Consider the following 12848-nt stretch of genomic DNA (forward strand, 5'->3'; position numbering starts at 1 on the left):
GGGAGGGAAAGGAAAGGAGGGGTGGGGCTGGGGTGTTCTTTATTCTCCAGTTAAAGTCGCCTGGGAGACTTTGTTACATAACAAGTCTGTGCGTGGAGGGAGGAAGAAGACTTTGCAAGAAGGAAAGGAGGGTGTGAGTGGTGGAAAGCTCTTAGAAAAGAAGAAAAGCTCCGACCACTGAGCTGACCAAGGAGCACAGATGCTCCTCTTGGCTGCTGAAATTCTTGGGCTTCTCAGACTGGGGCCCTGAACTCTTTTAAAGGGGGCGTGCGAGGAGGGGAGGTGGATTTGGAGGGGATCTGCTCCCCACAAGCACACCAGCTACCCCGCCCTACCTCCCCTCTCTCTACCCCTCTCTGGGGGCTGCTGCCTCTGGGAAGCCGGGCTCTTTCTCCTCCTGGGCGCCGCCGGGTCGCCCAATTCCATCTGCAGCCCTGCAGGAATCCTCAGGCGGGTAAAGGGTGGCCTCCCCTAGACACCAGCGCCCTGGATGCTCAGCCCTCAGCTGCCAGGAGGAGCTGATTTCATCCCTGAGCGGCTTTCCGGGCAGGCGGCAGAGGACGGAGGGTGGGGGCCGGCGGGGCCGGGGGCGGGGGTTGGTAGGTTGCGGGAGGCGGGAAGCGTGGGTCGCGACCGGGGAGGCCGAACGCCCGGTCCCCACCAAGGTTTATTACATCCCAGCCGCCGGCAAAGGTTAGGAACGTGCATTTAGAGACGGGATAATCCGAGTTTAAATATTAGCAGTAAAAGCAAAACCGGTGGAATATTTACCTAGAAACTGAGCAGATCGCCTTTTGCCAGGGGAGAAGAGCGCAGAGGAGGCCAGGCGCCCTGGGAAGGCGCTTCCCGGTAGCAACGCCATCAGGCCAAGACCCTCCTCCGGAGCTTCCTCGAGTTGTGCTTGAGGGCGGAGGGCCTCGGACCCCTGCCTGGCCAAGTCGGTCGGAGTCTGCAGGGCACAGTTCAAATCTTCTGCTTTGTCATATTCTCCTTTTTGAGGGCCTCCCCGACCAACACAAAAGGTGGCGGAAAGTACGTTGGATCAATAGCAAAGATTGTTATTTAGATAACGAATTAATCTCCCTGTTATAATACTTTTTATAGTGAACTTTGCACCCCTTCCATAAGAAAAAGGAATTTAAAGGAAAAAAGTCTCAAACAGGATTAAGGTTTTAATTACAATTCCCTATCGAAATAGTATGTTTGATGAGCTGATCTTATCAATTAATAGTAACATTAAAGCTCAAGAAACAGATTCACAGAAAATATGCTTAAGGGCATTAAAAAAAAAAAAGTAATCGCACCCGGTGAACCAGCGGGGCAGCGGGCCAGCCATGCGGCATCCGAGCAGGTTTCGAATTTGCGTCTGTTTGGACTTGGCCAGTGCCCGGCGTGCGTCTGGGGCCCGGGCTGGGCGTGGGGGTGGTGGCGCGGAGCTGGGAGACGCAGCCGCACGGGCGGGAGGGAAGTAAATAACAGGCTCCTCTTCCAAGCCCAGGCCCACATCAAAGTTGGGGCCCCGCAAGGCCGTGCAGTTCACTGCGTTTGGGTCAGCGTTATATTCCAGGGGCAAGTAAAGTAATTTGAACATGCACCAACAGTTTTCCATAAAATACGAGTTAAAAGAAGTAATAGAACTAATCACTGTCTCCTCAAATCAAGTAGAAAACATTTCAATGCACTAATTAGAGTAATTAGAATAATAAGCCTCTGCCTATATGTGGTAAGACAATGTGTACAAACAACTTTATTTAATGTATACTGGTAATCAGCGATGCGTGCCTGCTTGAATGCTTAGCGCAATAAAACTACCCTCCGTCCGCCCAAACAATCAAATACAAATTAGTTTAATGATTGTGCCTGCTGAATGTCTTAGAAATCCACAGGCAGAGGCGAGTAAATAGAAGCATCCTTGTTTGCGTGCGTCGCTGCCCCGGTTGGCCGCGGGGCCCGGTGAGTGGCCGCGGGCAGGCGCGGCGGGAGTGAGCAGGAGGCCGGGCGGAGGCCGGGCCCAACGCCAGCGCAGACCCGCGCCCCGGCAGAGCCCCTGCTTCTGCTCCTGGCCGCCTGCCCACCCTCCTCAGCCAGCTTCCCGCCTTGGTCGCCCAGACGCACACCCCAGTCCCCAAGATCTTCTGTTCCCCGCTGGGCCTCACCTCCTCCGGAGGCAAAGGACCGCCTTAGAACTCCCAGCGAAGGTTATAAGAATTGATTTCCTCCCACCAGGCACTCCTCCCAGAGGCGTGGGACGGTGAGGATGCGTGGGAGGGTGCCTGTCCGCACTGCCAGTGCCCAGGCCGCTGGGAACCCCAGGCCTCCGTAGTTGGGACGCGGTCCCTCCCTGCTTGCTGCCCTCACCTCTGACTTGGCGTGGTGGGGTGTTCAGAGGGGCACCCAGGTTCCCTTCACTGGGGAACTGGCTTTCCCTCAGAGTAGACATAAGAGCGATTTTAGGCCCAGCAGGGAGGGGTCGGTTGCCCAGGATTTCCAGGTTCGTTGTCCTCCAGGTGTCAGCGCTTGGAGAGTAGGTTCCTCTCCTCCGGAGGCTGGACGCCGAGGTCAGGAGTGGCCAGAAGTTTGATGGGTATGGGCTGAAGGAAACACACTTCAGAACTTCTCTTTCCAGCTCTGGCTCCTTGGCACTCCCCAGCCTCTACCCCTACCCCCCTACCCGCAAACTAACAATCAGAAAAAGGCCAAATTGCACCACAGGTAGCGGATCCCTTTCCTCTCGTTTTCCCGGAGTTGCATCCTTTACCCTCTCGTACTGGGGCACCTTCTCCCATAGCTGCCTTTCTCATGCAGAAAGCAGTGTCCGGGGCCTAGCTTGGCAGTCAAAGGGAAGAGCCACTCAGGCAGAAAGCTAAGAGATTCGGTCGCCCCTGGACCTTCGACCCTCAGTCCCCTCCGAGCGCATCTCTGCCCTGGTCACCCGAGCCCCCAGCGAGGCCCCACCAACTCACCGCGACTTCCCCAGGGGCGGCGGCCACGCCTATGGTATCTGTCCTCCTTCAAATCGCCACCTCCACCCTTAGTCTCGAGTGGGCGAACCCACCACTCGTCCACCCCCTGCCCCCACCTCCAGGGTCTCCCTGGAGAGGGAAAGTGACTGAATGGCCCCAGACGTCGGGGCTGTCGAACTTCCCCCTAAGAATTAGGGCTTGCTAGCCGCTGGAAGGGCAGAGAATCCAGAATCCGCGTTCTTGGCAAACAGTCAGGGGCTGTTCAGCGTCCCGCCCCGCTCCTCTCCCCTCCCTGCGAGGCCGGCGGGAAGGCCTGGGCCTTCCTTCCGGCGGCTGGGGCTTCCCCGAGGTGGGGGGCGCATGGCCTGCCCGCGGTGCCTCTCTTGCGCCCTAGCGCTGAGCAGGTCCCGCCGGCAGCACACTCACCCACCTGGGCCAGGGGTTCACCAACTGCGAAGGACTATTTTGTTAGGGGAGCAAACAAACAAAAAGTTAGTAAGGCCAAGTCATTCTCTTCGGGATCATGTGCTGTGGAACACAAAAATTGCTCTGACGGAATGAGATTTCTTAGTAGGAGGAAGGAAAGAACTCCCAACACTTTCTACAGGGATTTGCCTGGACCCAGTGATTTACAATGGCTAATTTGTGTTACAAACCCTCAAGGAACTTTTTCTTTTTCTTACTCTCTGGCCAAACTCGCCATGTTCTTTTGTGTGTGACATTTTTCTTTTCTTTTTTAAACCACAAACCCAGAAGAAACGTTGGTGGGAGGAAAAATATATGCCCCAAATCAAAAAGGATGCAGATTCAAATGTCCTCTACAGCGAGGTTTCTATGGCCGTCCTTCTGCACGCCGAGAGTTAATCGCACACAATTTATAACGATCAAAATCTCCTTCATATTGCTCAGGCGGGGTTCTAAAGCCCCCCTTTCTAAAACCAGTGACAAGTGAACCTTTGTGGGGCATTTATTTCCTTCTTTTTTTCTAGATGACAGCTCCCCATACTGAGAGCAGAGAGCTGTTTGCCGCTCGCTACAGACCACTCCAGGGCCCAGGCTCTCACGCAGGAACTGCATATGCGAGTCCCCCCGCCCCCCAGATCCCAGACAAAGAGCTATAAAAACTCAGAAAGACGTGGAAGGAATAAACTTTAAGATATAGATGCACTTTTACTGGTGTATTAAATAACATTTCAGACATTTTAAAAAAGAAATACATCTTAATGTTATCAACAACCAGAATTCTAGGAACAATAAGAGAGGCCAGGGTGGTTTTGATGGGGGACGATATTGTTTCTAAAACCTCTAAGGGCTAAGCCAAGCAGAGTCGTTATTAGGGTAACGGGAAAGTACTACATATAAAGTTAATTAACTTTTTTCTTAAAAAAAAAAGAAACAAATTTCCTAGCTTCCCACCAAACACAAGAACAATGTGAAAATATTCTGTTTGTTTCTTTATCTCCATAACTAAGCAAAGCCTTAAAGAAAATTACAAAAGCCATTTTCTGGCACCCCTGGACCCACACCTAGATCAGAGGGCATTGAAACAACTCTGGCCCAAGTTCTGCAAAGGTGGACAAGTTTATTCTTTTTTGCTACCTGCCACTTTGGAATTATTCCCCATCCCAAATCAAGTAGTGGGGATAGGAACGAGCAGCCCTGGGTCTCTCCTACTACCAACTGTCCCCTGTTAATAGATTATGTATCACTGAAAAAGTAAACTTTCCTGAAAAGGGAAAATGTTTGCATAAAATTGGCTGTACATCTCACTTATTCTTATTGTCAAGTTTCATTTCTGGCACTTAACAATGCATCTTTTCCTTTCATTTTACATGGACACTGTCCCTTCTCCCTCACTGAAATATATAAGCAGACCCAAAGAAACACTTTTACCTTTGACCCTCACTTCATCATCCTTCTGACTTTTTCAGCACAAGCTCCATCCTTTACCTCATTCTTTAACTTGTCTAGGAATTCAATAGAATCTAGAACAGAGTTGTACAAACTGATTGAAAAATCAACAAAGACAAATCACAGAGACCAGTGATAAAAGGATAATTTCTCTCACCCAGCAGCCCAGCACTGCTGAGCCACTTCCAAAGTAAGGCAAAGAAAAGGCAAATGAATGCCACACATAGGCCTACTAGTGCAGGTAACCAGAGCACTCACATGCCATTCCCCCCATTGTCACTGATGCAGCACTTCATTAGTTGCCTTTGGAGGAAAAGGTAGAAAGATGAGTGCCTTTATTAAAGCCATTTTCCCAGAAGAATTTGCCAGCCAGTGTGTGGCTCCCACTGGCAGGAGCAGGAGGGCAAGGAGAGGAGGGCTTTTGTTGCTGCATCTGAAACGTAAAGGAGGTAACTTCGTGGGAACCGAGAGGGCTTAGAAGTGCCAGGCATATTATTTGTGGCCATTCCCTTCATCTGACCTTTGCATAACTCTCCCATATGATCCTGTCTCCCTTATCTTACACCATAAATTTAAAAAGTGACATATTTTGAGGAAACACGGAAGCTCTCTCAGGACAGCTGTCTTCAGCATTATTGTCTTTAGGGAAAAGAAAGGGTATGTCATTGTGTCTAGCCCACATTTTAGAGATGACTTCCCACAAATTTCTCCCAGTGGCAGCGATGAAGTTTTTCACCTTGGCAAGTAACACATCCCCCCTAAATGGCATCGAAACTGCCTGAGTAGCATTAGAACTGAACAGCAAGCCTGGGTCAAAACCATGGCGCGTCCATTTAACACGTGATGGTTTCCCGTCAGTAGCCCCTGTGGCTAAGAACAAAAACGCCTTCTCAAGGTCCACTAAAATGCCCTGCAGAGGGCAGATGCTGCTTGTTTTCTGCCTACAATGGAGGAGGATATTGACCCAGAACTCAAATCTATACCCAGCTTAAACATTTTACCCATCAGCATGTCTGCGGTCACAAAACACTTCTTCTTTCTGTCACTTCGAGTTCAGGCTATTGATAAGATCATTTGGCTGAATCTGTTTGGGACCTGTGTAATATTGACTAGGAGTTAGAAAAGATGATCAGGTGTAATAAGCCCCAAAACTACCTTTCCAAATAAACATTTATACTAAAATCAATGTTCCAAGGAGGACTTTAAGTACATCAGCAAACTTGTAAACTAACCTAACACGGTTTGGATTTCTCACTGACCTTAAAACTGATTTTGATCATGCTCGTCTCTGACTATCAGAAACAGTCTGTTATTCGCACCACAGTCGTGAGAGCTCAGTACGTTTCTTTTCTTGTTTTAGAGGCTGTTTGCTTGCCTGATGAGAAATAGACAGTATGGTGTAAACCACTGCAAAATCCACCTTCGCCTGCAAACCTAACAGGAATATAGGACTCACCTCAACCACTTGATAAACACACACATGGCATATTGTCAGAGCTTTTCTTTGTTGAAAGAAACTTGTAAATTACAAAAAAGAATAATTTCCTTAACTAAGCCTCACTTTTCTGTAGACCCCAAAGTACATGAGGAGATGTGGGTAAAGACTAAAGTCCATCTAGCTCCATTGATATTCTCCAAAAAAGTGAAATCGGACAGGGCGCAGCTAACCTGGGATGCAGATGCCGGGACATCTGCATGTATGTAGAGGGCACACACATCGCTTTGTCAGACCATGAAATGGCAAACAAATCGAAGCTCAAACCCAAAGACCATTTCAATTTAATGCTTTAGGCATAGTAGTTGAATGGTTTGAGATTGATTTTTTTTTCAAATAAAAGTGAATCAGAACAGTAGTCTCACTTAAAAAAAAGCCTCTGAAAGTTATCAGTGTGAAACCTAGCAGTATATGCATGAAATTTATTCCAAAACTTCATGAAGTATCAAGGAAGGGAAGTACTTTACACACAACTCAACTCAGTCAGTATAAGGTCTAGGGTTTTCCCCTCTTGAAACTTGGCACTATTTTAAAATAAAATAAAGATATTTCAATAATTAGAACAAACTATGAAGGTATTGTGCATTTCTGTTTTATGTAGATAATAAAATATTACTTTAACATAAATATATAAGGATCTCTGTGTTTTTATTTTCCCCACAAGCACAACCAAATGTACCAAAACAAAGTATTTTTAAAGAGACCGAACAAAAAAATTACATCCCATATAGATTTTGCTCACCTACTCATTTAAAGCTACAGAAAAACAATTTCCAGAACCTTTTTGTTTTAAAAGAAATAAATATACATTGAGGCAGGCCACTTAAAAATGATATGAAAATATTTCCCTGGGTAGCATTAAAAAAAAAGAAAAATAGACAAAGAAACATTTAAACTATTTCTGCATTTCAAAAGACAGATATTAAACATATATACATGGTGGTAAGGTTCAGTGGTAACTTTCATTTTAATAAGCCTCTGAGAGTTAGAGGAGCTACGGACACATCCCCTGAACTCCAGCTTCTAACCTTACCCACTTGGTAATAAGAATCTGAAAATTCATTTCCTCCCCTTACCCTTGGCTATTTGCCCTGCTCCGGATTGCTTCACTAAAGGCCCGTCCCCACACCTCGGAACGAGCAGTGTGATGCACCCCAAGCAGCTGCGTGCCCATCTCCTTGTGACATTCATTGGGGGAAATGAAATACAGGCAAATAAATATGCCCATTAGAAGTCATCATTTATCTTGCAAAAACATTGAAAATGAAACAATCACTGGTGTTTGAAAAGACAATATAAAGCATAGTTCCTAAAACCTTAACTACTGAGTGCAATGCTAATCTGATGCTGAACCATAATTGTATGGTTTTGAGATTTAATTTTTTAAAATAAAAATTTACCTAATACCTAACCAGAAAAAAGCCCCGATCTTTTAAGATTAATAAAAAGTGTTTTCCCTTTTAGCGCCCTTTTGTGCTGATTATTTTTAAAAATTTTGACTGATCACAGTTTAATGGCATTTATTTTCCATACAGTTACAAGTATTTTCACCTACATTTCCCAGTAGATTCTTTTGTTATGGGAATTAACCATTTTCCGTCAAGATAAGGTCAAAAAATGCACTTAAAACTATTAACAAAGGGAGAACAGGAAGGATTGAAAATAGCGTATTTCCCCATTTCATTTGGTTTCCTGAATGAAAGGGGGGAGAGCTGTCCAAGTCAAACTGGTATTTTCTGTAATAAATGATTGGAGAAGGAGGTGTGGGACCTTAAATATAATTTGATAAACAAATAAGCTAGTGAAAACAAAACCAGTCTAGAGTGGAAATATTCTCTGTATGCATGTGGGTATTTGTGCGCTAAGAAACACAGTCTAGGCATACACCATTAAGTTCCCAGATCATTTTCTTTATATTTTTTTCTTAAAGAAGCTATTACAGGAATAAAGTTTAGCTGCTGCTGTCAGCACAAATAATTCCTCCTAAATGAAGTTATTAAAATTGAAGGCAGAGAACTATACAGGGGGTGTCTGAAGACATATATTTCCCTAGTTTTCTCCAAAGTGCCACTTTCTTTCTGTTGGACAACTCTGAAAATATATTTAACCTCCACATAGCCTCTGAGCTATTTCACAATGGGCCCGCTTGATAAAATGAAGCAATCGGTTACTCGCCATAGATTTTTTTTTTCTTTTTCTCCCCTCTGCAAGCTCCTCCAGAAACACTGCCTGAAAATGAAGTTTACTTTGTCTCTGGTAACAAAAACCAATGTTTGACTATCATTTTTATATTCCAAACTGGATTCTCGCCTTGGTTACAGAGGGTGACCATGCACATTTCCTGAAAGCGGAGAATTAATGATTTTGTATGAAGCCAATCGTTTTGTCTTGGTAAAAGGAGCAAATAAAAGTGGCACCAATGTGAGGGAGGAGAGGGGGTCTGGAGATAACCGAAGTTCACACACAGCGAGAAGAACAAGTGGCTCCACAAGAACGTTGGAAATGGAAAGTGGCCAAGAGCTGGCTTCAACTCTCTCCTCGGAATAAAACAAAACAACACACAAATCCCGGCAATTTCAAAATTAACGGTGGGAAGGGAAAATGTGTTCATGAATCTGTTCATGTAAACTTCGATTTTCTTGCAGTGCAAATTTATGTGGTTAGATTTTGCCTACATCAAAGACCGTGTGTATTTTTTCCTCTTTCCTGATGGGGATCCCATTAAGTAAACACAGCAGCATGTGCCAACTCCGAGCATTAGGAAGCTGTGTTTTGTGTTTATCACGGCTTGGTGGATTTTTCTTTTTTTCTTTTTGGTAATTTATTTAGTTTTGCCAAGTATTTATCTCAGTTCTCCCTCTCTCTCTCTTCCTCTCTCTCACACGCGCACACACTCTCTCTTGCATTCTCTCCTCGCTCTACGAGACACTCCATTGCCTGGGTACTAGCCTGTAAAGGTCAAAACACATCATTACACCTGCTACCGTTTAAAGGATAGTCCAGTGCCTTAGTTGCTTTCCTTATTTTTTTTTCTTTTTAAGGGACGGGGAAATAATAATTAAAAATAAAAGAACCATCAGAAGTTAGAGAGGAAACAAGGGGGCCGGGAAAGGGCGGTGGACCGAAGGGGAGGGGAGCCTCACGCTCTGCCCCTCCCCCCGCTCGAGTTCACTGGACGGGCGTCTGCACCCCGTGGTGTGGTGGCGTGTCCCTACTCCCCCCGTACACATCCTCGGCGCCTGGCAGAGTCCCTCCGGGAGGGGTCATCCTTTTCTCTTTCTGTCTCCTGTTACAAAACCAAACTCTCACCACCTCCTTCTCCAGCTGTAAGCTGTCCGCGAGGGAGGTGATCTCCTGGGCCGAGGGCTTGGGGCATTTGAGGAAATGGCTCTCCAGAGCCCCCTTGACGCTCACCTCGATGGAGGTCCGCTTTTTCCGCTTGCGCCCCTGCGCCGCGATCTTGTCTATGCTGGTGGGGCTGCCTGAGGACGAGTCCGCCTCCTCCAACCACTTGTTCAACAAAGGCTTCAGCTTGCACATGTTCTTGAAGCTCAGCTGCAGGGCCTCGAACCTGCAGATAGTGGTCTGCGAGAACACGTTGCCATACAGGGTGCCCAGCGCCAGCCCCACGTCCGCTTGGGTAAATCCCAATTTGATCCGCCGCTGCTTGAACTGCTTGGCGAACTGCTCCAGGTCATCCGAGGTCGGCGTGTCCTCGTCCGAGTGCGGGTCGTGGTGCGCGCCCGGGTGGCCCGGCGGGCCCTGCGGGGGCGGCGGCGGCGGCGGCTGCTGGTGCGGATGCGAGTGCGGGTGCGGGTGGTGGTCTGCGTGGTGCGGCTCCTCGTGCGCGTCCCGCAGGCCATGGTGATGCAGCCCCGCCGGCTGCCCGCCAGCGCCCAGCATGCCGTTCACGGTGAAGCTGGGCTGGGAGTAGAGCAAGCCGCCGTTGGACGCTCCCATGGAGGGCGGGAGGTGTGCCGCAGCCGCCGCACTCCGCCATGCCCCGGGCCCCGGGTGGTGGTTGGCGGCGTGGTGCACCAGATGCGGTGGCCGCTGCTGTTGTTGCTGCTGCTGCTGTTGTTGCTGCTGCTGTTGCTGCTGCTGTTGCTGCTGGTGCTGCTGCTGCTGCAGGGCGCCTGGCCCGTGCAGCTCGTCGCCGCGGCCGCCCTGCTGGACCACAACCGAGGGCTTGATGTCCGGCTGGCCCAAGGGGCTTGTGGACCACGGGGAGCCGTCGCCGCCGCCCCCGCCACCGCCCCCACCCCCGCCGCCACCGCCGCCGCCCCCGCCGCCGCCGCCGTGGGACAGAGCGGTGATCCACTGGTGAGCGTGGCTGAGCGGGTGCCCATTGCTCTGCAGCGCGCCGTAGTCCCCCTGCACCAGGCTCTGCGCCTCGCGGTAGCCCCCCGCGCCCTGCTGCATGCCGCCCGGCGGCTCGGCGTGCACGATGGAAGCGCTGGAGGTGAGCAGGCTGTAGTGGTTAGACGCTGCGGTCGCCATGACTCTCGGAGCCGGACTGAGCGCTCTGGTTAAAGGAGCCGCGCATTTGACAGTTACTTTTTCGCCTCGGGCTCCTCTCCACGCTCACTCGCTGTCTCCTTTCCCTTTCCCCCAGCGGGCAGCTCCGACGCCCGCTCGACGCCTTCTGTTGCTGCTCCTTCTATTACTGCTGCTGCCGCCGCTGCCTCTCGCCCGCCCTCGCTCTCTTTCTCCTCCTCTCCCTCCTTCTTGCTTCGCTCACTCTCAGACTAGCTCTGTGCTCCCCCCTCTCCCGGTTCTCTCCAGCTCTCTCCCGCTCTCTTGGCAGAGCCGGCTTGCAGCGGCACGCGCCTGGGCCCCGCCCCCTCCGCCCCCTCCCATTGGCTCCGCGCCCTTTGATTTACGTGGATACCACTAGCAACCTCCCAGGCCGGCGCCACCGATTGGCGCAGAGCTGCCCCTCCTCTTTCCCCCGGGCGCGCAGTCCTCCTAGCCCTCCTCCAGTGCCCCCTCGCCGCCCGATTCAGATTCTCTTAGATCTCACCTCCCCTTCTCCCCCATCCCCGGCCTCCTCCGACCGTCTCTGATGGGCCCCGCCCCCCATCTGTCTCCCCAGCCGACGTGCAGGGAGGGGGCTGGGGGTCTGGAGGCCCGGGCCGGCCCCCTAGCACTACGGTTCACAGCCACTTGGAAGACTTCCGTGGGTGGGTAGGGGGTGTCGGTCTACCTCCTTTTCCCTATAGGGCTGGGGCGGGCGGTGGGGGGAGAATGGTAAAGAAGGAGGCAGGAAGAGAAAGGCTGAGTTGCACCCTCCTAGGAGGCATCCGATTTTTATTCACCTTGGGACACACATACATCAACGTCTCTTACACTGAGAGCCAGAAGGAGACTTGTCCCCCTGTTGAAGACTCCTTTCCCTCTACGGTTAGAGTATCAGTGCACATGTGCTTCTTGCTCCAGGGTGTGCGGAGACTTTTGCCCCCAATAGAGGTCTTCTTCTTCCCCTACTCCCGGACGCCAGCGCAGGCTTTCTTCCTTTTAGGTTCCAGGCCCAATTGTCTCCCAGCGCCTCCGCGAGAGGCCCCCACGAAAGGCAGGCTCAGCCGGTGCATCGGCTTATGAGAGATTCCTGTTAAGCCGCGGAGTTGTCTGCTTTGACAGCGCAGCGGGCCGGACTGAAAGCAAAACAAAACTCTAAAAGTCTCTGTCAGATTCCCACACTAGGGCGCGCGCACAGTTTTTAGTTTAGAAAACTGGGAGACTGCGCGCAGACCTTTGCCTTGTGCAAGACTACTGGAGCGCGGGCAAGAGGTGCTCAGCCTCCGGGTGCAGCCCCCTTGGAGGCACCAAGGGCAGCCCGGAGCAGCCGAGCTGCCAGGGCTGTGTGAGCGCTTCCTTGCGATCCTGGCGCTCTTCTATGCAACTTTCCCGTTAGCTGCTTCGATGGAAAGGAAGAGTGTGCGATGGAAGATGGGCTGATTCTAGGGGAACTTTACTAATCAGTAACTTCTGCGGACGCCAGTTGGTAGGGTTGATCTAACTCAGCTCTCAGGCGCTCTCTGGCGTAGGTGCCTACTTAGTCTTCAGCCATGAACTCCACAGCGAGACTGCAGGACGGTGCACCAGCGGCACCGCTTCACCCTGAGCGAGCGCGACGCGCGGTCCTTTTCGTAGCCGCCCAGGGGTTGGTGCCAGCAGCAGTTCGGAGCCTGCGAGTTGGCTAGGAGAGGCCTGGTGGTGGACCCAGGCTGAAGCATGGGCCGAGCTTACCGGTACATATACTTCGAAGAGAATCACACGTTGCTGCCAGAAGGGGCAAAAAGACCCCAAGGAACTTGACCGCGTTCCCCAAGTTCACCCTTGGCCTCGCGCGTTGTAGCTCTAATGCTGGCGCTGCTGGCAGTCGCGGGTTTGTGAAGGAAGCCAAATCAACGCTCAAGGGGAGCATTTTGGGGCTTCTGAGTATCTTAATCTAGACACCAAAGTAGAGCGGGCCAGAG

At 50.5% G+C, this 12848-nt stretch overlaps 1 protein-coding gene across 1 annotated transcript; it reads right to left on the reverse strand.

Annotated features, from left to right (window-relative positions):
* Positions 1-9255: 9255 nt before the first annotated feature.
* Positions 9256-11049, reverse strand: POU3F2 (POU class 3 homeobox 2). Its single transcript, XM_037059703.1, has one exon. The coding sequence runs from the start codon at positions 10867-10869 to the stop codon at positions 9538-9540; it is 1332 nt and encodes a 443-aa protein (XP_036915598.1). The 5' UTR covers positions 10870-11049; the 3' UTR covers positions 9256-9537.
* Between the last annotated feature and the right edge of the window lie 1799 nt (positions 11050-12848).

Source organism: Sturnira hondurensis, unplaced genomic scaffold (genome assembly GCF_014824575.4).
Source record: "Sturnira hondurensis isolate 20B ecotype Veracruz unplaced genomic scaffold, ASM1482457v3 Scaffold0011291, whole genome shotgun sequence".
Taxonomy (NCBI): Eukaryota; Metazoa; Chordata; class Mammalia; order Chiroptera; family Phyllostomidae; genus Sturnira; species Sturnira hondurensis.